Source organism: Octopus bimaculoides, chromosome 7 (genome assembly GCF_046866305.1).
Source record: "Octopus bimaculoides isolate indiv1 chromosome 7, ASM4686630v1, whole genome shotgun sequence".
NCBI classification, from domain to species: Eukaryota; Metazoa; Mollusca; class Cephalopoda; order Octopoda; family Octopodidae; genus Octopus; species Octopus bimaculoides.
Genome location: NC_142934.1, coordinates 64,268,339 through 64,295,256, shown reverse-complemented (window position 1 = coordinate 64,295,256; position 26,918 = coordinate 64,268,339). Strand labels below are relative to the sequence as shown.

The following is a 26,918-nucleotide window of genomic DNA, read 5'->3' as shown; positions in this document are numbered from 1 at the left end:
TTTTCTTTTATAGCATTTTTGGTACCTGTATTTTTTTGTATTTTTTTTTAATAAATAAATGCAATGTGTACATGATCTCGATAGAGTAGGACGATTTTGGTAGACTTAATACATAGACTTGTTTAACAACCTCAACAGGCCATCAGATGGTTTTAGCAGAGTCCATTCTGTTACAAGCATTTGAGACAGATCTCTGGTTTTGAGCATAATGTCCACCTTTCCTGCCACCAGTCAGAGGCCCAAATGGACCACAGGGGCTGCCTTTTGCCCCTTCTCACTAAGCGATTAAAAAAATATTAAAAAAAAAAAAAGCACTTTTTGCCTCTCAAATTGCATTGCTTTATTCATCTTCCTCCTCCTCATCGTCATCGTCCTCATCGTCCTCGTCCTCATCGTCATCATCATCATCACTGCTGTCATCTTTATCGTCAACTTCGACACCTGCATTATTACCACCATCATCCCCCTCGTCATCATTATCCTCGTCATTATTGTTGTCATTTTCCTCCTCCACTTCCTCCTCCTCCTCATCATCATCCTCATCCTCATCCTCATCACCATCATCGTCATCGTCGACATCGTCGTTGTTGTTGTCAGTATTGATGGTACCACTGTCCTTGCACTGTGCCTTGCCCTTAACTTCCACCGCCTCCGCCATTCCCTCTGACTCTTCCCCTTCTTCCTCCTCCTCTTCCTCCCCACTGCTCTCTTCCCCAGCTTCACTGCTGCCCTCTTCCCCCTCTTCCGACTCTGCACCTTCTTCCTCATCATCATCCTCGTCTGACTCATCGTCTGACTCTACTACCACTCTTTTCACTGTTGCTGCAACTAGGGCTGCTTGAGCTGCTTGTGCTGCTTGTGCCGCTTGTGCCGCTTGAGCCGCTTGAGCAGCCATCTGTGCCTTTGCTGCTTTGGTCCGGTTATCAGTTATTTTGGTATTTTTAATCATGGGTTTTGCTGGCGGTAGTTGTGGTTGTGACGGTGGAGATTTTACTTGTACAGCTACTGGTGCTTGAGGTTTAACTGATTTCTCTGGTTTCAATTTGGCAACTTTTGCTTTTGGTTGGAATTCTTCATTTGTGGTCTTTGGTACAGGAATAGCCTTTGGTGATTCAACACTGACTTGCTGACTTCGGAAGATTATCATTTCCTGCAATTAACAATAAAGACGAATTAATAAACACACAGCCAACCACCACTACAGCAACAATAACGACCACTATCATCACAACAACAACAATTTTAACAAGCACCACCACCACCACAACACCCACTATCTTAACAAGTTGTTGTTGGCACTCCGTCGCTTAGGACGTTGAGGGTTCCAGTTGATTCGATCAACAGAACAGCCTGCTCGTGAAATTAACGTGCAAGTGGCTGAGCACTCCACAGACACGTGTACCCTTAACGTAGTTCTCGGGGATATTCAGCGTGACACAGTGTGACAAGGCTGACCCCCAGCATCGCTTGACAACCGATGCTGGTGTGTTTACGTCCCCATAACTTAGCAGTTCTGCAAAAAAGACCGATAGAATAAGTACTAGGCTTACAAAGAATAAGCTCTGGGGTCGATTTGCTCGACTATAAAGGCGGTGCTCCAGCATGGCCACAGTCAAATGACTGAAACAAGTAAAAGAGTAAAAGAGATTTAGCCGTCATTAGACAAAAGTGAATAATCTATGGCACTCTTCAACAAGGAGATTGTAAATTTTATTGGAAGAGAAACTGACAATTACTATAGTTTTTGTATTTATTTAAAGTGAAAATAATTATAAAAATTACCCTTCAGGAAAAGAGATAATTTTTGTTTTTCTGATTGCTTGGCACACACAATCATGCAAACTCTTTACTGCCATTTAAAGGTTCATGTAATCAAGAGTGAGATGGTGTGCAGTATTTTTAAAAGAAGTTTCTTTTTCCATGGCTGGATGTCCTTCCTTTCACTAGTCCTTACCTGTTTGCAAGCAAGGCAATATTACACCTGGGCCAGACATGCTTTCACAGAACACTGGAAATGAAGGACGATAATTTACAACAGTCATGCAATGTCAAGATTTGTTGGCACTCCGTTGCTTACGACGTCAAGGGTTCCAGCTGATCCAATCAACGGAACAGCCTGCTCGTGAACTTAACGTGCAAGTGGCTGAGCACTCCACAGACACGTGTACCCTTAACCTAGTTCTAGGGGATATTCAGTGTGACACAGTGTGACAAGGCTGACCCTTTGAATTACAGGCACAACAGAAACAGGAAGTAAGAGTGAGAGAAAGTTGTGGTGAAAGAGTACAGCGGGGTTCGCCACCATCCCCTGCCGAAGCCTCGTGGAGCTTTAGGTGTTTTCGCTCAATACACACTCACAACGCCCGGTCTGGGAATCAAAACCGCAATCCTATGACTACGAGTTCGCTGCCCTAACCACTGGGCCATTGCGCTTCCACAATATCAAGATAAAAAGACACAAATATACACACTCACATACACGCATACATACACACACATGCACTCGCACACATAGACACACACACACAATTTACACAATGGGATTCTTTCAGTTTCCATCTGACAAATGCCCTCACAAGGCTTTGGTCAGCTTAGAGCTACAGTAGAAGACAGTGGGATTGAACACAAAACATGTGGTTGCGAAGCAAACTTCTTAACCACACAGCCATACTTGCTTTGATATAAAACTCTTGAACAAACAAAACAATTACCTTCTCATATCGTTTTCTATCTTGTGCTGCTCTTTCTTCATATGATTTCTTCACCTCAGGTGTCGATAATTTCCACATCTTTCCCAGCAGTGTAGCCACTTCAGATACTTTTAATTCTGGTTTTTCTTCAATCAGCTTTGCTCTGTGGTCCTTACAGAAGATGAAAAACGCCGAGCTGAAAATGAAAATAGAAATGAAAGAGAAGATGTAAAGTAAATTAATGTGACTGTAATATAAGGAGCAGAGGTAAATAAGGCACAGACATGGCTATATGGTTGAGAAGTTCGCTTTGAAACCACATAGTTTGGGGTTCAGTTCCACTGCACAGCACCATGGGTAAATTATTTTTTACTATAGCCCCAGGCCGACCAATGCCAAGTGAGTGAGTTTGATATACAAAAACTGTGTGGAAGCCTTTCATGTGTGTGTATATATATAAATACATATGCACTTCTTCAGTGGAACCTGATGCTTGGCATCCTAACCCACCTGACTGCAACCCTCTCAACTTCTTTATGTGGGGTGTGGTGGAATGAGAGACCAACAAATCCAGCTACAATACAAAGGATGAGCTGAGGGCCAGGATTACAAACCGTCCAATCCATGCCAGCATGGAAAATAGACATTAAATTATAATGATGATGATATATACACATATATATATATATATATATATATATATATATATATATATATATATATATATAATAATATTAGGGACAAAATCCAAAATTACAGGTAAAAAACTCAATTAAAATCAATTTATAAAAAATTAAAATTAAATTGAGCCTTATAGATAAAGTATATATAATATATAGTTTTAGGGAAAATAACCAGTTTTCAAGAACTCATCGATGAAAATTATTAATTTCCCTAAAACTATATATATATATATATATATATATATATATATATACTTTATTAAAGCTACGCGTACACTAGATGGTTGTGATAAGTTTTCATCACAACTGTCCAACGAACAGGAATATGAAACTCTGAGTAACAGTCTTGTAATAATTTTGCAGCTTTAATAAAAACATATAACTCTACTTTCGGTATTTGAGTACTATTCTTTTCTAGGGACTGTTAAACATATCTTACAAATTCCAAGGTATCAACATGTCGAATAGAATTTGAGCTCCACCTTACTTTGTATTCATTGCAGTTACCATTAGGATCTTCAACTGCACAAGAAAGCTAACACTTATTTGAATCACAAGAATTCACAAGGTAAGTTGGTATGGTTTTGGAATGAAGGGAGATAAATCTTCTGGATCTGTAGCTGGCCTATTATAGACATATATTTTTCCACTGATCATAACACTACACACCAACATAACTTACATAAATTACACAAGAGTGCCACTACTTACAGAGGTAAGAAGAAAATTCTATGAGGTCATTCGACCTGCTAGAAATAGCAGGCAAATCTTCCTCCAACCATTCACTGTCATCTTAAATAAGAATACATTAAATAATATTGTCCAAGGTACACTATTCTAGAATATCAGATATGATCGTAGCCAGAATGGCCTTTGATCAGAGATCTGTTTACACTATCAAGGCTGATATGAATCTAAACAACAATGTTTTAAAGCTAGATGAACTTAGCAGATGAGACTTAAGTGTTTTAGCCATGGAGAGATGTAGTACAAACACAAAAGGATAAGTAACTTCTTAACTCTTTTAACTAGTTATGCAATTACTTACGAACCCTTTCTCTGTCCTGTGTAACACGTGACACACAGGATGTATTTCCCAGGTGTCCATGCATCATAAATTATACACATTACCAATTCTTTTTAACTACCAGAGTACTTTGGTCCTTATGAAAGGAAAGTTTTATATTACTCTGAATGCATGAAACAAGGGCTAACTAAAAGTCCGAAAACAAGAATGGATATTAAGGACAAACTAATAGAAATACTTTGGATAGGTAAAGGGTTATCTTAAGGCATCAACAGTTCCCAATATATGAACAGACAAGGAGGCAAAATACACTGAACATGCTCCAACTTGTACACAGTTTCTGATGTAACATTCCACTGCACAGCAGAGCAGGAGGTTGATGATGCTACTGCTACACATACAAACGCCTGAGATTGCATTAAAAACAAAATTTTTTAAATAAAAGACATGTAACCACTTGGCAGGAAGTCACACCACCAACATACTCCTACTTTTGGTCCCTAAATACGTAGTTTACCCCCCTCTGTCGTTTCTATCACTATGACAGTGGCCTCTCTCAGAGCCCACTGATTACATACCACCTTCACTTTGACACATGTGACTCACTCCCCTTTCCTCCCCTCATTATCCATATTGTGTCTACCACTACCCTCACCAGGATCCACACCATATCACTTATCCCAGTTCTACCTTGAATGTTATCCATGCTACCCATGTGGAATTCCTTCCTTGCCAGTGTTTTTCCTACTGTTGTTGACTGACTCATGTTCAACAAGAACATCAACTGCATCAGTCTCACCAGTGTCAGAGGACCTGCTAGAGCCACAGTCTCAGTTCCTTCCCTCAGACCAAACCATTTGAAAATGGAAAAGAAAAAAAAATCCCATACCCTCATTCTGCTCTGAAAATAATTGATTGACTACCTGCATAATTTAGGCTTGCTTGAACAGAACTCCCTGGACAGGCTCAATAACAATACTAACAACAATTTGTTAGTTATTACAATGTTTTCCAGGATACAAGTTGAATTTTTCTAACCAAAGTTGCCAAAAATTCCAAGTGAAATGCAGCAGGATTTGGAAAGATGGTAACTATGTTTGAATGATTACACTACATGTTTATTTTATACTCTATGTTGGCTTATATGTTAGAAAACACTGTATTACAATGTTTTGCAGATAAAGAGTTAGTAAAACAGAAGATTTCAATTGACCTTTTTCTTTTTATGATGCTTAATCACAGAAGACAGAGTAGTACCCATGAACCTTGTCACAGTCTCCAAAACTGGTGTGAATTATCCTCAGACCAGAAACTTGGCCAGAGTGCTTGTTACAGAGTGGACTGTTCTAAAGGCAGGTGATGATATTAAACTGGACATATATATGTATATATATACACATATATACATATAAATATATCTCTCTCTCTCTCTTTCTCTTTCTCAATATATATATATATATATATACACACACATACGTGCATGCACACATGTAAGCATGGAAAACAGATATTTAATGATGATGATATGATGATGATGATGATACTTACACATATGTCTCTATATACAAGATGCAAAATAATGAATTAAAAGAAATAATAGAAAATAAAGTTTGAAAAATTTCCAGAGTACAGAGTAAACTTCCACTCACAGACAACGTTTTGGAGCATTCGGATCTTTAACTTGTTTCCGTTTCCGTTTAATTTCACCGGGGGGTGGCACATAGTTAGCCATTTCATTTTCGTACCGAATCTTGTCCTTCTGAGCCATCTCTTCAAACAGTTTCTTTTCCATAGGTAACATGTCCTGAAGGGAAATTGTACCATGATAAAATAGTAATGTGGATCTAAGTTGGTGTTTGAAACATAAATGAACATGAAATTTTGATGTATATTTTAATTTAGAATTACTATAAACAGAAAGTTTGTAGGCATGGCTGTATGGTAAGAAGCCTGCTTCCCAACCACATGGTTCCAGGTTCATCTCACTGTGTGGTACCTTGGGCAAGTGTCCGCTACTATTGCTTTGGTCTGACCAAAACCTTGTGAGTGGATTTGGTAGACAGAAACTGAAAGAAACCTGTCCTGTACATGTGTGCGTATGCTTGTATACATGTGAGTCATTATGCCTGTGTTGGTCCCCCACCACAGCTTGACAACCAGTGTTAATGTGTTTATGTCCCCATAACTTAGCAGTTCAGCAAAGAGAACAATAGAATAAGTACCAGGCTTAAAAATTAAAAAGAAAAAAAGTACTAGGGTCAATTCATTCAACTAAAAATTCTTCCAGGTAGTGCCCCAGGATGGCCACAGTCTAATGACTGAAACAATTAAAAAATAAAAGATAAAAGATACCATTGAATCAGATGTAGACTCAGATAGGTTGGTATAAAAAAGGTTAACCATAAGGTCACTTGTCTGTGGATACACTGGGACTAGTACATCTGTCACAGATCTTGCTAGGCCTGATGAGAGGTAAATCTTCCCCTTGATAGGATATTAGTCTATTGCAAGTTAACTTTCCCTGCAGAGAGCTTAAAGCAAGGATTGATCTCAGTATTACTCAGTTTTACAGGCCAATACTTAGTGGCGAATTATACCACTATGCTGTGGTAAATTCTTGGTCTGCTGAAAACAGTAGCCAAATCTCTTTCAAATTATATCCAACCATCTTTGGAAAAAAAGGAAGAGCATATTAGATAATGTAGCCTGAGATGAACTTGTAAAGATGTTTGTTTTCAAAATTCTAGCCATTTGGGATTTCAAACATTCAGGATTATAATACAAACATATTTCTATTATAGAAAAAGTGCACTGCCAATGGCAAAATGCAAAAGACTCAAAGATTGGTTAGTTGTTCAATAATTCAAGAACGTATCAATGAGGTGTAAGTCAATTTAATTAATAATACTGGACAAGTGATGACAGGATCCTAAGTTTAAATCTGCCTGCAGTGTACTGAACAATAGATGCTGTGAACAGTGCTGTGTACTGAACAATAGATGCTGTGAACAGTGCTGTGTACTGAACAATAGATGTAACTCTACTTGCACCAGTTTGTCTTACTGAACAAAATATAGACTCTGCTCCTAACTTCACAGCTGAATTGGTCAACACTAGGAAGGCCAATCCAGACATTTCAACAATTACTGGAAAAAACCAATGTACAAAACGCACATTTTTTTCACTAAAATTAGGAATGTATATAATACATGTATTTATAGATAATTTAATAGATTATATAGATTAATTTTGTTTGCTAGCATTTATGTGTCTGTGTGTATGCATGTATGTATGTATGGGTGTATGAGGTCACTCTTTTCTACTCTAGGCACAAGGCCTGAAATTTTTGGGGAGAGAGCCAGTCGATTAGATTGACCCCAGTATGCAACTGGTACTTAATTTATCAACCCCCGAAAGGATGAAAGGCAAAATCGACTTCAGCGGAATTTGAACTCAGAACATAAAGACAGATGAAATACTGCTAAGCATTCGCTAGGCGTGCTAACATTTCTGCCAGCTCACTGCCATATGAGAAGGTCACTCTGATTTAAAACCGGACATGTAGGGAATGGGATTGGACATTTTGGGGATCTTTTGCTTGCGCTTGAGATAATGGCACTCTCACATTCCTGAGCTGGTGACCCATATTAGCACAGGATATCTTGCCCTGGCATGTCTGTGAGTCATGTTAACAGAGTGTGTATGATATTGTGCAAGCTTTATTGGGTCTAAAATTTTAGGTGGCACAATCACCAGTAAAAATAGGAAGGCTTTGTGGCAAACAATGGAAGTCACGGGTGTGAGCCCAGGTGAAGCCAACCACGATGCAATAACCTTATGGCTGGTTTAAATGCCAACATCTTGCATTTAAACCAGCCATATCCAACCCAAATATCCTACTTGTTCCATGTTGAAACCAGCTAGATCTGGCATCTCATACCTACCTTACAATGTCACTCTTAAAAAAAATAAACAATCACTTCATTGAAATTTCAAAGCTACAACATAATCCATGATTATTTCAAAAGGGTGTCAGTAAATAAATATTACATTTCACAATTTCACAGAATTATCTGAATGCTAAAGGGTTAAATGCCGTTGAAATAGGATAAGCTCCTGTATTATGAGCCTTCAGGCTTGTGGTAGATCTGAGATACACTTTTGTAGCCAGTTGGGCAACACTGTGAATTATAAATGGTATTAGGTATTTAAGACAGTTCAAGTCCTAAAAATTGAGGTATGTATTACATATTGTAAAAAAAAAAAATAAATGCGCCCTTTTAAAGCCTAGCCAGGCTCATAGGCCCGGTTTCCCAGTTTCAATGGCGTATATGTTCCCCAGCTGGACGGGATGCCAGTCCATCGCAAAGTTACTCATTTTTGCCAGCTGAGTGGACTGGAGCAACATGAAATGAAGTGTTTTGCTCACGAACACAACGCGTCGCCTGGTCCAGGAATTGAAACCACAATCTTACGATCATGATGCTGACACCCTAACCACTAAGCCACGCGCCTCCACCTATTACATATTGTAGCATATTATATATTGACTATTGTGTTGCTTATTTCTTTTATGTCACAATTTGTGAATAATATTGTATGTGAGTACATAAGTGTGTGTGTGTGTGTGTGTGTGTGTGCGTGTGTGTGTGTGTGTTACTGTCTCCTTGCCTTAACATCGTGTGACAGTTGGAAATAAATGTTACCATCATGCAGGTGGTGTCTTTCATTACCAATCTTCCATGAAAACATATCTAGTCATGGGGAAATATTAACCTACTAGGAAACAGATGAGGGTTGGTGAGAGGAAGGGCATCCAGTTGTAGTAAAAATCTTAAAAGTTGGTTTCAACCCCACTTTCAGCTACATGTAAACCACAAGTTCATCATGAGTGCAGCCCCCATTTCAGCCAATCAGCGCTCTTTGTTCATGTGATAATTTGGTGACAATCACAAGAACTTTCTGTGAACAGAGGCTACAAATGGTTTTGGCATGAAAAAGCCAAAGTGAATTCAGACCATGAGCAAACTTGTTCCTTGATGAATTTGTTCGTTGATGAATTCTTTTGCTACATGCTCAACCCAGCACAAATTTCACTAATAGCTGTTTCCACAGCTACATACTCAACCCAATGCAATAGCTGAAGAAACATATCATAGCAACTGGCAACAAGAATATGCATAGATGTGTAAAATCAGCCTAAATGTGAATTTCTGATGAAGATTTGCTGCACTTGTAATATGTCATTTCATACACAGTTTATTCTCCATGTATTGAAATGAACACTTTGTGTCTCAATTTATACATAAACGATGTATATATACGGAGAAGTCTTTCATCATAACCATGCTACAAATTCATCTCAACAAAACTCCATCCAACCTATACAAGCATGGAAAAGTGGTCATTAAAGTGATTTTGACATATATACACCAATATATATATATATATATATATATATATATATATATATATATATATATATATACATACAAATATACATATTTGTATATATATGTAGCAGTGTTTGTGTGTGTGTGTGTGTGTGTGTGTGTGAATAAAAAAAATAAATGTAAACAGGCAAAGAAAAAAAAGTAATTAGTCTCACACCTTCCATCTTTCTGAACACTTCCGTAAAAATTCTTTAAAATCTAACTTAACACCAGGATGCTGTTTCTCGTGTTCTTCCCGACAAATCTTGACGAAGAACATGTAAGATGTTGACCGACTGCGTGGTTTGCCATCTGCCTTTTTACCCATCCTTGACAGGACTGGGTAGATTTAGATAAATCTGCAAGTAGAATTAAAAAATTGGGATAAAGATATGCTTGCATGTGTATATATTTATATGTATACATACATATATATATATGTGTGTGTGTGTGTGTGTGTGTATATATATATATATATATATATACGGCCATTGCCAGTACCTCCTGACTGGCCTTCATGACGGTGGCACGTAAAAGCACCCACTACACTATCTGAGTGGTTGGCGTTAGGAAGGGCATCCAGCTGTAGAAACTCTGCCAAATCAGATTGAAGCCTGGTGTAGCCATCTGGTTTCACCAGTCCTCAGTCAAATCATCCAACCCATGCTAGCATGGAAAGCGGACGTTAAACGATGATGATGATACACACACACACACACATACGCACATATATATGAGTGAGTGGGCACTCAACACATTTATTAGGTGTTACATGTATTATTCAAAACAGTTCGATTCAGATTCCGTGCTACTTCAAGTTTCGCAAGCTCATAATGGACCCTGTCTCCTCTGGCTGTTGCTTTTAGCCCCAGGAGGACATCTCCTCCAGCTGGCTTATCGACACACTACTATGTCCTGTTTGCCAGCTGGAGGAGATGTCCTCCTGGGGCTAAAAGCAACAGTAACATCCACCCCTAGGGGTCAGCCACACTTAAGTGGCAATATACTTCACTTTATCGTGCAGTTACTGTTAATACTTCATTTAGAGAATTAACATTCCTTGTTTTCACCTTTTCGATATCAGTGAAGAATTTCACTGGAAAAGTATACATAAGATTGCCAAGAATTTATCTCTCTCATCAAAGATCAGTGGCTATCGGACGCTGACGAAGGGAAATAACCCTGAAACCCGGGTCCGTTCGTGCTACAGATCACGATGAGAGGGATAACTTCCCTTGGCAAACAGGACACAGTAGTGTGTCGATAAGCCAGCTGGAGGAGATGTCCTCCTGGGGCTAAAAGCAACAGTAACATCCACCCCTAGGGGTCAGCCACACTTAAGTGGCAATATACTTCACTATATATATATATATATATATATATATATATATATATATATATATATATATATATATAATATACATACATATACACACACACATACATATATACACACATACATACATACACACACACACACACATATTTATATATATTCCCAATGCATGGCACCTTGGGCAAGTGTCTTCTATTATAGCTTTGGGATGACCAAAACATTGTGAGTAGATTTGGTAGATGAAAACTGAAAGAAGCCTGTTGTATGTATATATGTGTGTGCATTACTGTGTATGTGTTTGTCCCCTAACACTGCTTCACAACCAGTGTTGGTGTGTTTACATCCTTATAACTTACCAGTTAAGCAAGAGACTGATAGAATAAGTACGAGACTTAAAAACAAACAAGTACTGGGGTTGACTCATTCGATATATATACATATATAGACAGGGGTTGGACAAAATAATGGAAACACCTAGCATCATAGCATCATAATTTTGAAATATCTATAAAACCGTCAAAAGCTTGTTTATTTTTATGTTTTTAAGTGTTGCTTAATATGTTTCGCTAAAATTACTGTTTCTTTTCACATATCAGAAAAAGGTAATTAAAATTCATTAAAATGACAGATCCATCGGACTTTCAAAGAGGTCAAATTGTTGGTGCTCGTATTGCAGGCGCTAGAGTAACGAAAACAGCCGAAATGTTTGGTGTATCAAGAAGTTCTGTCTCAAAAGTAATGACAGCCTTTCGAAAGGCTGTCATTACTTTCGAAACAAAGTATGGCCCAGGGGCTGAAGACACCGGAGGTCTCCACTACCACATGACAGTTTGCTTTTCTCAGCCTGACAAGCAGTGGAGCCTGGGCAGGTAGCTGAACTCACCAAATTACTGCTGGAGAACTCACTGCTGTATCTGTTCCAGCATGGTTAACCAAGGGAAGAGTGATACTGTATTGCAAATGCAATTACCATCAGCAATCACTACTACAACCCTACATTAAGACTGAAATACCAGAATGCTCTATCATAGACAATGGCATTACTATCAACTACAACTAAAGCATTACAAGTAAGTGAAGAAATTTAAAGATGGAGAACTCCTCACTTATAAGTGAAATTGCATTTACATTCAAATGTGAAACTGTCTATAAGGAAATCTCTAAAAATCCCAACAAAAAGAAATCACTTAAGTCTTAACACCAAAACAGTAAATTTTAGTTGCCGTATTTTTGTTGAAATAAACTGCTTTTGTTTCAACTGATTTTGAAAAATATTAAAGAATAAGTAATATAATTTAATCATTATTTAAGTGGTGTTTGGTGCATAAACAACATGAAATTTTGTGGGAGTATTTTAATTTAGATAACTTTAAAACAAAAAAGTTTGTATCACAAAACTAAGGGTGGTTTCAGGTGGGTTAGCATCAAAAGGGTTAATATGTTTCCTACAAGACAGCAAGTTGGCAGAACCATTAGCATGCCGAACAAAATGCTTAGCAGCACTTCGCCTGTTTTACATTCTGAGTTTAAATTCCACTGAGGTCAACTTTGCATTTCATCCTTTTAGGGTTTATAAAATAAGTACCAGTTGAGCATTGGGGTCTATGTAATCAACTCAACCCCTCTCCCATACTATTGTAGCTAGTGTGCACCACCCAGAGTGTCTCTTCAGTTTGCTGCTCCACAGGTCCCCACAAAAAATACATATTGCCTACAGCAGACCCAAAAGTGATGCTGCCCCACTAAAAGTGCCACATGGGGTAGACCACTGCCTCCCACCTCTAACTACACTAGTGCTTCCCCAAAATTGCTGGCATTGAACCAAAATCTGAAACAAATATAAGTTCCCGACCAATGAATTTGTAGGGAATAAGTTGTTTGTTCACATTTGTAAATTCCTGGGGTTGCATTAGGCAAGTTGAAAATTTTTTTGGCCCATGACACTACATGGACCCTAAGTAAGGCATGTTTAAAGTTTGAATGAAATCAGTTGTGTAGTTCTTGAGTTTTAGGGATTCACAAACAGATAGACAGACATTATCATCCTGATATATATATATGTACATATATATATATATATATATATATATATATATATATATATATATATATATATATATCTGTATGTATGTATGAGTGTGTGTATTATATATATATATATATATATATATATATATATATATATATATATATATATATATATATATATATATATATATATGTATGTATGTATGTGTGTGATGTATATATCTATGTATGTGATTATCCTCCAATACCACTTGACAACAGTGTTGGTTTGTTTACATCCCTGTAATTTAACAGTTTGACAAAAAGAGACTGCAAGAGTAAGTATTGGGATCAATTTACTTGACTAAAACATTTGAGGTGGTGCTCCAGCATGGCCACAATCCGCTGAGTAAAACAAGTAAAAGATAAAAGCTACAATCTTCGACATAAAACCTGTACTATGACACAAATGACTCAACACAATAAAATTCCACCGGGGTCGACTTTGCCTTTCATTCTTTCAGAGTCGATAAATTAGGTACCAGTTGCATACTGGGGTCGATTTAATCGACTGGCTCCCCTCTCCCAAAATTTCAGACCTTGAGCCTAGAATAGAAAAGAATATGGTATCTGGTTGTTTTGCTTTATGGAGCATAAAGCTAAAATCGAAGGGAACTATTGACTTTTATTTGATACTCCTGCTGAACTATTGATTTCCAAGAAAATTTCAGGTGGTTGAAGTTAGGAAGAGCATGCAGCCATAAAAGCCCTGCCAAAACAGACAGTGAAGCTTGATACAGTCTTCTGCCTAACCAACTCCTGACAAACCGTCCAACCCATGCCAGCATGGAAAAGAGACATTAAAAGAGATGATGATGATGACAACGGCATCCATAACTATACTAAAAAAAAATGCTTTCACTCAACCACAAGATGATGTCATGTCATGACACAACCTCATTACTTAGACATAATTGTCCATGAAATGTATTAATGATTATGTAAGATTTTTCCACAACATTCTGCAGCAGTAGCTGCTGCTGCTGCCGCTGTTGCTACAAATAGTTTGTAAACTACTACAGTTTTGTCAATAGAAGTCAGTCGAATCTTTAACCCTTTAGTATTTAAACCGGCCATATCTGGTCCCAATATTCTACCTTTTAATGTTTAAACCAGCCAGGTCTGGCCTGTCATACCTATCCTACGTCATTCTAAAAATATACAATCACAACTTCAAAATCTCAAAGCTATGAGATATTTTTTTTGTTCTTTTACTTGTTTCAGTCATTTGACTGTGGCCATGCTGGAGCACTGCCTTTTAATCGAAGATATCGATCCCTGCACTTATTTTTAGTAAGTCTGGTGCTTATTCTCTTGGTCTCTTCTCCCAAACCACTACGTTATGGGGACATAAACACACCATCAGTTGTCAAGTGATGGTGGGGGTGCAGGAATATATATATATAAACACACACATAAATATATATATATATATATATATATAGGAGAATATACAAATAATAACAACAGACGAGGACAGGTGGTGTAAATAACAAAAGTATATATTAGTATGACGCTCGGGAATACGGAAAGTCTTTGACGTTTCGAGCTACGCTCTTCAACAGAAAGAATACGGAGACAAGGAGAAAAACACGGAGAAAAAAAATTGAATAGTGTTCAGTCAACGGTCAATCATATATATATATAGATAGATAGATAGATAGATCGCTGACCACTACATTTATATTTTTTTTCTCTCCTTATTTCTTTCTCTGTTCCTTTCATTTGAAGAGCATAGGCTCGAAACGTTAAAGACTTTCTCTATTCCTGAGCGTTATACTAATACATCCATTTGTTGTTTACACCACCTGTCTTTATCTGTTGTTTTTTTCGTAAATTCTCATATATATATATATATATATATATATATATATATATATACAACGGGCTTGGCTTCTTTCAGTTTCCGCTCACAAGGCTTTGGTCAGCCCGAGGCTATAGAAGGGTAGAAGGTGCTTGCCCAAGGTGCCATGCATCAGGACTGAACCCGGAACCATGTGGTTGGGAAGCAAGCTTCTTACCACACAGCCACGCCTGTGCCTGTGCATGATTCATTAAAAACAATGTGGATAATTGAGTATTACATTTGCCATGTAGAGGCGCAATGGCCCAGTGGTTAGGGCAGCGGACTCGCGGTCATAGGATCGCGGTTTCGATTCCCAGATTGGTCGTTGTGAGTGTTTATTGAGTGAAAACACCTAAAGCTCCACGAGGCTCCGGCAGGGGATGGTGGCGAACCCTGCTGTATTCTTTCACCACAACTTTCTCTCACTCTTACTTCTTGATTCTGTTGTGCCTGTAATTCAAAAGGTCAGCCTTGTCACACTGTGTCATGCTGAATATCCCCGAGAACTACGTTAAGGGTACATGTGTCTGTGGAGTGCTCTGCCACTTGCACGTTAATTTCACGAGCAGGCTGTTCCGTTGATCGGATCAACTGGAACCTTCGACGTTGTAAGCGATGGAGTGCCAACAACAACAACATTTGACAGAAATAATCTGAATGTTAAAGGGTTAATGAATTAAAACTTGTTTGAACCGACTTGCCTCTTGAGGTATTCATACTTCAACCCTACTGTTATAAAAGTTCCCCACACCTGGTTTACATACCCACTCAACCGGCTAGAAATAACAGTTAAATCTCCTTACTATGCTTGTGTACATATATGAGTGTGTGTATGTTTGTCTCTTTAACATTTTATGAATTAAAACTTGCTATAAACTGACTTGCCTTTTGGGCTATTCTTATTTCATGCTTGTTATAAAAGTTTCCCACTCCTGCTTTACATGCCCATTCAACCTGCTAGAAATAACAGCTAAGTTTCCCTACCATGTTTGTTTATGTATTTTTTTTTTACTTGTTTCAGTCATTTGACTGCGGCCATGCTGGAGCACCGCCATTTTAGTCGAGCAAATCGACCCCAGGACTTATTCTTTGGAAACCTAGTACTTATTCTATCGGTCTCTTTTGCCAAACCGCTAAGTTACAGGGGACGTAAACACACAACCATTGGTTGTCAAGCAATGCTGGGGGGGGGGACAAACACAGACACACAAACATACACACACACACACATATATACGACGGGCTTCTTTCAGTTTCCGTCTACCAAATCCACTCACAAGGCTTTGGTCGGCCCGATGCTATAGTAGAAGACACTTGCCCAAGGTGCCATGCAGTGGGAATGAACCCGGAACTACATGGTTGGTAAGTAAGCTACTTACTACACAGCCACTCCTGTCTCTCTGTCTTGGCATCATGTGACAATTGTAAAATGACTGTTCGTGTTGTAGAAACAGTGTCATTCATTTTTAATATTATAGCAATGGGAAATATTTTACCTTGCACCCTACCATCTTAAATAAAGGACACATTGCAGTGCTCATAGCTGGAATGCCTTTGATCCAAGTTTTCCCATGACCAGACAGGTTTTCATGTACGACTGGAATCAAAACAACATCACTTGTATGATGGTGACACTCGTTTACAGCCATCATGTGATGTCAAGGAAAGGGAACAAACACACAAGCACACACTCATACATATGCATGTATATATACATGTATATAGATATACATATGTATATATATACACACACACACACACATAGATACATATGTATACACATACACACACATATACACATATACGTACATACATACATACATATATAGTAGAATACACTTGGTCAGTATAGTAGAAGACACTTCATCAAGTGTCTTCTACTATAGTCCCAGGCTGACCAAAGCCTTGTGAGATGATTCGGTAGACAGAAATAGAAAGAAGCTCATCATCATCATCATCATCACTTAACGTCTGTTTTCCATAGAGGCATGAGCTGGACAGTTTGACAGGAGCTGTCCAGCCAGAAAGCTGCCTAGACTCAGATTGTCTGTTTTGGCATAGTTTCTACAGCTGGATGTCCTTCCTAACACCAGCTACTTTAGTGTACTGGGTGTATTTTACATGGCTGTGGTACAGGTGCTTTATACATGGAACCAGCATGGGTGCTTTTTATGTGGCACTGTGTGAGGTATTTCGTGTTGCAAGACAGTGTAGGAGAGAGAATAGTGATGTTGTAGGAGAGAAATGTGTTCGCATGGATGATGGTACGCTTGCATTAAATGAGGATGCAAAGAAAGAGGTCTGGAGATGCCACTACGATAAATTGCTTAATAAAGAGAATGAATGGGAGAAAGAGAGCCTGCCTTATGTCGACCCAATAGAGGGACCAGCTATCCGAGTTGATAGTACCAGGGTAGATAAAGCAATTAAGAGTATGAAGACCGGGAAAGCCCCCGGCCCATCAGGAATCACTGCAGAGATGCTCAAAATATCTGGCAGTGTTGGCTATAGCCTAGTCACCCGTATTACGAACCAGGTGATACACGAAGGAGTCATACCCTATGACTGGTGTAGCAGCATCATAGTCAACTGCTACAAAGGTAAAGGGGACGCTTTAGATACAAATAATTACAGAGGCATCAAGCTGTTAGATCAGGTTATGAAAGTTACAGAGAGGGTCATAGCCCAACTAATTAGGGAGCGAATCAATTTAGATGAGATGCAGTTTGGGTTCGTGCCAGGTAAAAGCACTACTGATGCCTTATTTCTAGTGAGACAGTTGCAAGAGAAATACCTAGCTAAGGATAAACCTCTGTACCTGGCTTTCGTTGACATGGAGAAAGCCTTTGACAGGGTCCCCCGATCCCTTATCTGGTGGTCAATGAGGAAACTTGGGATAGAAGAATGGTTAGTGAGAGCTGTGCGAGCCATGTACAGAGATGCTGCCAGTAAGGTGAGGGTTGGAAATGAGTACAGCAATGAATTCCGGGTAGAGGTAGGGGTCCACCAAGGTTCCGTCCTCAGCCCCCTATTATTTACCATAGTCCTCCAGGCAATCACAGAGGAGTTCAAGACAGGTTGCCCCTGGGAGCTCCTCTATGCTGATGACCTTGCCCTAATTGCGGAGTCACTATCAGAACTAGAGGAGAAGTTTCAGGTGTGGAAGCAAGGTCTAGAATTGAAGGGCCTTAGAGTCAACCTAGCTAAAACCAAAATCCTAATAAGTAGGAAGGTAGATAAAACACAAACCCCTTCAGGTAGATGGCCCTGCTCAGTATGTAGAAAAGGAGTAGGTAGTAACTCTATAAGATGTACCCGGTGCAAGCTATGGACACATAAGAGGTGCAGCAACATCAAAGGCAGGTTAACTAGCAAGTTAGTTTTTGTTTGTGGCAGATGTTCAGGTGCAATAAAGACTGCAAACAAACAGGAAACAACTTCTATCTCATTCCAGGGTGAAAAACTAGAGGTAGTCGATAGCTTCCGCTATCTGGGCGACCAAGTTAGTAGTGGGGGTGGGTGCGCTGAAAGTGTAGCTGCTAGAATAAGAATAGCCTGGGCAAAGTTTAGAGAGCTCTTACCCCTGCTGGCGACAAAGGGACTCTCACTCAGAGTAAAAGGCAGACTGTATGACGCATGCGTACGAACAACCATGCTACATGGCAGTGAAACATGGGCTGTAACTGCTGAGGACATACGTAAGCTCGCAAGGAATGAAGCCAGTATGCTCCGTTGGATGTGTAATGTCAATGTGAATACCCGTCAGAGTGTAAGTATCTTGAGAGAAAAGCTGAACATTAGAAGCATCAGTTGTGGCGTGCAAGAGAGACGATTGCACTGGTATGGACATGTGGTGAGAATGGAGGAGGATAGCTGCGTGAAAAAGTGCCACACCCTAACAGTTGAGGGAACCCGTGGAAGAGGTAGGCCCAGGAAGACCTGGGCTGAGGTGGTGAGGCAAGACCTTCGTACATTGGGCCTCACCGAGGCGATGACTACGGACCGAGACCTTTGGAAATGGGCTGTGCGTGAGAAGACCCGGCAAGCCAAGTAAGATCGTTGCCAGTGCCCCTGGACTGGTTCTTGTGCGGGTGGCACATGAGATGCACCATTTTGAGCGTGGCCGTTGCCAGTACCGCCTGACTGGCTCCTGTAGGATTTTCGAGCGAGATCATTGCCAGTGCCCCTGGACTGGCTTGTGCGGGTGGCACATAAAAGACACCATTTCGAGCGTGGCCGTTTTCGTGCGGGTGACACGTAAAAGCACCCACTACACTCTCTGAGTGGTTGGCGTTAGGAAGGGCATCCAGCTGTAGAAACTCTGCCAAATCAGACTGGAGCCTGGTGTTGCCATCCGGTTTCACCAGTCCTCAGTCAAATCGTCCAACCCATGCTAGCATGGAAAGCGGACGTTAAACGATGATGATGATGATGATGATATATATATATTATATATATATATATATATATATATCATCATCATAATCATCATCATTATTTGACGTCCGTTGTCCATGCTGGCATGGGTTGAATGGTTTGACCAGAGCTGGCAAGCTGTACCAGACTCTAACCTGGTTTTCTGATTTCGCATGGTTTCTATGGCTGGATGCCCTTCCTAATGCCAACCACTCTGAGGGTGTAACAGGTACTTTTCTGTGCCACTGGCACGGGTGCTATTTGTATTACACCAGTATCTGCCATGACTATGATTTTACTTGACTCAATGGGTTTTCTTCTCAAGCATGGCCCAATGCGAGAGGTTTTCACACACCACCAGCATCAGCCAATATATATATATATATATATATATATATATATATATATATATATATATATATATATATATATATAAGTAGGTGTATATTTGTGTCTCCTTATCTTGACATCATGTGATAGCTGTAAAATTATTGTCAATATCATACAAGCAGTATCATTCATTTCCAATATTCTGATCAGAGTGAAATATTATCTTACTTGGAAACTGGTGAGAGCTGGCAACAGGAAGGGCATTTGGTTATAGAAAATCTGTCTCAATAACAGCTGTCCAACCCATACTAGCATGGAAAAGGGGACATTAAAATGATGATGATGAGGTATATGATAGGCTTCTTTCAGATAAACATCATCATCACCATCATCGTTTAATGTCTGCTTTCCATGCTAGCATGGGTTGGACAATTTGACTGAGGACTGGTGATCCAGATGGCTACACCAGGCTCCAATCTGATTTGGCAGAGTTTCTACAGCTGGATGCCCTTCACCAACCACTCCGAGAGTGTAGTAGATGCTTTTACATGCCACCGGCACAAAGGCCAGTCAGGCGGTACTGGCAACGGCCACTGCATTTCAGTCATTAGAGTGTGACATTGCTGGGGCACTGACTTGAAGAATTGTCAGCCAAATGAATCAACTCCAGTACTTATTTTTTTTTTTAGGCCTGGTACTTATTTTATTGGTTTCTATTTTAGGCCTGGTACTTATTTTATTGGTTTCTAAGTTACAGGGACATAAGCGCACCAGCACCAGTTGGCAAACATTGACGGGGGGAACAAACACCAACATAAAGACACACACACACTCATGCGAGCACACACACACACACACACACACACAATGGGCTTTTTTCAGTTTCCATCTACCAAAACCAGTCACAGGGCTTTGGTTGGCGAAAGGCTATAGTAGAAAACACTTACCCAAGATGCCACACAGTGGGACTGAACCCAGAACTGTGGTTGGGAAGCAAGCTTCTCCCCATGCCTATATATTTATATATATTGAATATATATATAATATATATAATATTTATATACATATACATATATATATACATATACATATATATAATATATATACATACACGGTGGTGCATCAGCATGGCCGCAGCTCTGAGCTGAAACTTTGAAAAGAAAAAAAAAAAAAAAAAAAAAAAATACATACATACATACACACACACACACACACACATACATACATATATATGTATATTACACATTGTATACAATATCTATTAGTCTTCTGATTAGAGTCCAAAACAAAAAGCACAAAAAAATATAGATCTCAAATTGCTTATGTGAACAACTCAAGAACAGTGAAAAATACTACCTAAAGGGAATATTTCTAGATATTGAAAAGCAAATCAAACATTCTTATGAAAAGGGAAGAAACACAAATAAACCAGAGCTGCAGAAAATTAGGAAACAAACTCTAAAGCTTTTATTGATTTGCAAAATAATTAGTTTTTGTACTTTACAAAATAAGACCATTATTCCAAAAAAATAGCTGGCTGCAGACCTCAAAAGGATAAAGGAAATACTGAATGAACAATTCTAAAGTATTGTCACCACCTCATTGGAAAACATGTAAATAAATAAGCCAAATGAGTTCTTCAACATTGCAATTCTATGGGAGCGAAGTGCAATAATTGATAACATCAGCATAAAGGAGAAAGATGTATTGTCAGCCACAGGTGAAATGAGTTTAAACTCAGCAACAGAACCTGGTAGCTTTCCAATAATTCTCGTAATAACATGAAAACAAGCTTTAGCAAAACTATTCCAGAATTTAAAAGCTTACTCACTGGTAAAAATTCTCCAAAAGGTTAAAACAAAGCATATTATACTATATCAATAAAAGAGAAAGAAGAGCAGATGATAAAAATTAAAAGTCTATTTCTCTAACTTCACACATCAACAAAATTGCAGAACTAAATTATCAATGAGAAACTGATCACATTTCTGGGAAATAAATGACTTGCGTACAAACAACCAGCATAATTTCTACCTGAGTAGATTTACAAAGCTCCTACAGCATTATGCCTGGGTATTGAAATGGCAGCTAAATTATTCAAATGTATATGTGATATATCTTCACTTTGCAAAGGCCTTTGATAAAGTTGATCATGATGATCTCACCAAAATTGGAAAACTAAGAGTGGTTAAGATGTGCTTCCATGGGAAACATTAATGCTGAATGGAGTCCACCAGGAAACTGTTTTAGGAACCATATTTGTTTATAGCTGTATTCTCAGGCATACCTTCAATTGCACAAGCAGCACTCTCACTAGCAATATTGATGACAGGTAAGTATCAAAGGCAATCAAGAACCTTGATAATGTCTCAAATCCCCAGTAAGACCTAAATACAATATGCAAATATGCTGAAGATAGCACAAGCAATTTAATGACAGAAAACTTTAAACACTTGCTACAATCAGGATATATAGGACACTTGCCACAATCAGGATATATAGGACAAGAGATACTGCAATCCCAGAATTACAACTACTGCACAACCTGAAAGTTAATATGAGTAATGATGGTTTGTTTCATGCACCTATGGCAACAATGTGCAAATTAGTAGAATGCATTGCAAGATCCTTCACAAGAATGTCACCTGGAGACATTCATTCTCAGCTATTGGGATTATTGCTCTCAGCTATGGTCAATGTAAAGTGTTGGTATGGAACTAGAAGCTATTCAATGTTGCTGCACCAAGATTATCTAGGAGAGATGGTAAAAGTTTAAAACTCTACTCCCTAGAGCAAAGATGTGAAAGTTATGTAGAACTCTTTAACTTGTCTCGGGCCTTAAAGCTGCAGTCATGTTGGGGCACCATATATATATATATATACACATAAGGAAAGTCTTGGAAGGGCTAACACAATTCCTGAGCTGGACACCGCTGCATCGCTTTTGCAGGGCTTGAGTGGATTTTATTGATTGCAATATGTTGGGTTATACTAGAAAACACTTAAACCTCTGCAGTTACCTTTCTGCAGACTCCCATATTGGATAATTTTCTCCATCAAAATGTTATGATTAATGATTATGAGTGGCCTTACTGAAGCCGAGTTATGTGACATATGTTGGGGGCCCACGCTTAAAGCAATCAAAATGTCATTAGAGTGTAGAAGCTGTGTTAAGCAGTCTTTACTACTTATTGGTAGCTGAGATTTAGAAGATTGTTGCTTTCTTCAAAATCAGTTATTGTTACTTCATCACTCTTTCTCTCTCTCTCTTTCTCCCTCTAATACTTAAATAAGAGAGACCAGTAAGCAAACAGTAATTTACTGTAAGCAATTTATTTCCATTTTTGAAAGCTGGGATGACAAACAGGGACAGAAAATGCTCAGGTATTATAGACAGCATCCATACATTTTCTCCAAAAAATAGACAAAAGGGATCAGTTGATGTCGATACTGTTTACAAGATACTTGGGGGGTAACTTAAGATGCTTTACAGCTGCATTGTGTTTAATTTTATTAGCCACTATGATGTCTAAGGATTGATATATCAGGGATTTAGTTTAACTTCAATAGATACAGCATAAATCAACCAAATCAGTACCACTGAAAAGAGAACAGTATTGCTTCAGTAGAATCTCTACAACTTTGACAAAATCTGGAGGATGTTTTAGTGCACTAATAAATGAAACAGAAGCCTTTGCTTTTTACTAAAGAATAACGCCAACCACTCCTAAAAGCGCCCTCTACACTCTCGGAGTGGTTGGCGTTAGGAAGAGCATCCAGCTGTAGAAACTCTGCCTAATCAGATTGGAGCCTGGTGTAGCCATCTGGTTCACCAGTCCTCAGTCAAATCGTCCAACCCATGCTAGCATGGAAAGCGGACGTTAAACGATGATGATGAGAATACTCTGGGGTTGTGTTTAATTTTCTGAATGGTCCAATAGTTTTTCTAGGAGCTTCTTCGATTATTAATGATAATCCTAATGCAATTCTGAAGATATTTTGTTTTGTTCGAGCATTGTTATTGCCGTCTGCTGCAAGCGCTGCTGCTAGCAGTATACATACATACACACGTGAATACATACATACATGCATGCGTACATACATACATACATACATGCATGCATGCACGCACGCACGCACACACACATTCATACATACATACATATACACATGCACGCACGCACACATACATACATTTGTTTGTATACACACACACTCACATACACACACGTACATACTCAGATACTCAAAGCGTACTCAATACAAGCTGTAGAGTATAATTATTTGTATGAAACTGGTGAGTCACTTCATTGCTAAACTACTTACGATTTCCTGTTCACTACGATCAATCAGACGAGTAGAGAGAGATGGTAGTATATTCTGAAGGATCGTGTCGAGCAAGAAACAATCAGTACCGACAGAGTAAATCGCCAATTTTTTATAAGTGTTTGTGTACATGCCCCTAAATCGTGTGTACAATAATATTCATACACATATCTTATAAGGGCAAGGTAACGTGCAACATACACAGACAATCATTGGAGAATTGTGATTACTGCGAGTACAAAATGAGGTGGTGACTGCGGACAAGATTCGTTGTTGTATAGCCACAACCCAGCCTTGATTAAGCAGACGTATGATCAAAAGCATTCTAATTGTGACCATCCAGTTTTGTTTTCAAGTTACACTATGCAATGTACCGCTTTTTTTTTTTTTCTTTGAGACGGAAGAGTGTAGTTTAGAGGAAATTTGCTTGTCATGTCTAACAGATCGAATGACTACGTGGGTCGTAGTGAAGAAAATAGCAGATAGTAGTTAGGTGACAGAGAAACGGGTGGATGGTTGGCTAGTTTCTGCACCAGTCATAAAGGGTTAGTTAAGGGTAACTAGGATGTGACACGTTTCTGAAGCAATCTGATATAACGAACCTAGTTTCAATGATTCTAAAACAACGATATGAAATTAACATACCGATATACAATTAGAAATAACAATACTGTTATTTAGATTAATCTTTAGGAAACAGTCTTTTCGGAAAGTTATTTTTGAGTAATGATTAAAATTATAATTCTGTTGATCAGAAAATAGATCTTGTTTAACCCTAGATCAGTCCTAACTCAATAAACCTGATCAAAAGTGTTCCTCACATGACTATCCATCACCTCATCGCTTTTTTTGGTTTATCCTTTCTCAAATAGGATGTGATTTTAGATAGATACTGCTGCTGTTTATAGCAAATCAAGTAATCACTTTTGAGGTCTGTAGAAAGCTGTATAAGAACAAGGTAAAAATGAGAATTTACTAAGATAAACAGGTATGAGGAAGGGATAGATAAAGGGACCTATAAAGGTGCCGGAGTATTTTGAAAACAACGCCTTATCGAAGAAACAAGGCCACTTATCGTTCTCTCTCTCTCTCTCTCTATCTATCTATTTGTTTACCACAAACATACATAAATTCTTTGATACTATTTTTCCATACATACTCAAACGTGTCTATGTATGTAATATTTGTGTATGACCAGATTTTCCCATTTACTCACGAATTAGTTACGCTTTGTGGCAATATGCTTTTCATTTAAACACACCCACAAACGCAAATATTTACACATACACACATTATGTGTGTGAGCGTGTACATGTATCTCTTTCAAAAAGATGTGTGTGTGAGTATGCGTACGCATGTGTATGAGCAAAAATGATCTATATGACCATATGTTTGTTTCTGTTGAAATATACGTAAACACATTATATTTTCCGATAAAAGCATTTATTTACACATACATATAAACAGTTATCGACCATGAGATACGATCATATCGTGGAGGGAAAAACACTCATAAATGTGATGAGCAATATGTTGTGGAAGTTACATACAGAATGCAAGCATGTGTCGATATCTTCCTCAAAAAAAAAACCCCGTCTCCTCTCACTCGCCTCTCTCTCTCTCTCATTAATTTTCCTTCGTCCTCTCACTCTCTCTCTCTCTCTAATTATCATTCTTTCTCTCTCTGTTTGTCTCTATCACATACATACTCATATGCACACATACTTACACTCACTCATGTTTGTTCATACAAATACTCATTCCCTAATGAATTTCTGTGGCCCATAATCATGACTATAAAATCATACATGCATACATACATACACACACGCATCGAATAAAATGAGGGCATGAATTTACTCACGGGGAAGATGACAAGAACTGATCGTTCCAGAGACCAGTTTATTCTAAACTGTCGGATTCGGTTTTTCAAACTGCTTTTGTTCTTAATGACTTTTGTTTTTTACGTTTGTTTGTTTGACACTTTAGTTTAACTTTTTTTCTTTAAAGTATGGTGTTGGAATCTAGAACATATGTCGTATCTCTTAGCACACCAGTTGGTTTAAGGATCGCTTTGGAGAGGGAAAAAAACCGCCACGGCAACAATAATAACAAGAATAATGTCTACTACTACTATTACTGCTACTGTCACTACTATAACTAAAGAACAAGTAAGCACTGCCAACTCCTCCTCTGTTAGCACTCCGTGTTCATAAAAGCACCTGCCCTACTCTTTCAACACCGCCAACCACTATAACCTAAGTTCTTTCTGTATTCTCGCATATTGTTTTTCCTGTCCTTTCTTCACTCACGCACATACACTCTCACACATACGTACATTCTCTATTTATTTCTCTAGTTTTCAATCTTTTTCCCTCTCATTCGTTCACACATACACACACTCTTTCACTGATTTTTCTATCTATATTTATCTCTTACTGTCCTCTTTCTTATAAATAAAATAGATACTTTTCTCTTTTTTCCTCGTACACACGTATTTCTTTCTTCACTTGTTTAATGCACATTTACTTCTATACTATCTTTGTGCGCCTGTACATTTTATGTTCCTTCCCCTTTTTTTCCTCTCTTTCACTCACATTATACAACCATCTTCTCTGTCTCCTTCTTTTTGTCTCTCACACACATTGTTAACGCTCTCTGTCGCAGTCACTCTTATCATTCCTCACATTTTCTAACTCTGTCTTTCTGTTACCTTCACTCACATCAACAACCCCTCTGTCTCTGATCTCTTTCTCTAACTCTTT

General features: G+C 38.6%; 1 protein-coding gene across 2 annotated transcripts; it reads right to left on the bottom strand.

Moving 5' to 3' along the window:
* Nucleotides 1-26,918, bottom strand: LOC106878089 (uncharacterized). 2 transcript variants are annotated; one of them, XM_089355455.1, is made up of 5 exons: nt 26,018-26,918; nt 10,011-10,191; nt 6,050-6,204; nt 2,712-2,886; nt 1-1,150 (listed from the first exon to the last, which is right to left on the bottom strand). In XM_089355455.1, the coding sequence occupies exons 2-5, from the start codon at nt 10,158-10,160 to the stop codon at nt 341-343; spliced, it is 1,290 nt and encodes a 429-aa protein (XP_089211581.1). In that variant the 5' UTR covers nt 10,161-10,191; nt 26,018-26,918; the 3' UTR covers nt 1-340. The 2 variants fall into 2 exon arrangements, with proteins under 2 accessions (XP_089211581.1, XP_014782675.2); XM_014927189.3 differs by lacking the exon at nt 10,011-10,191 and having other exon boundaries at nt 26,018-26,709.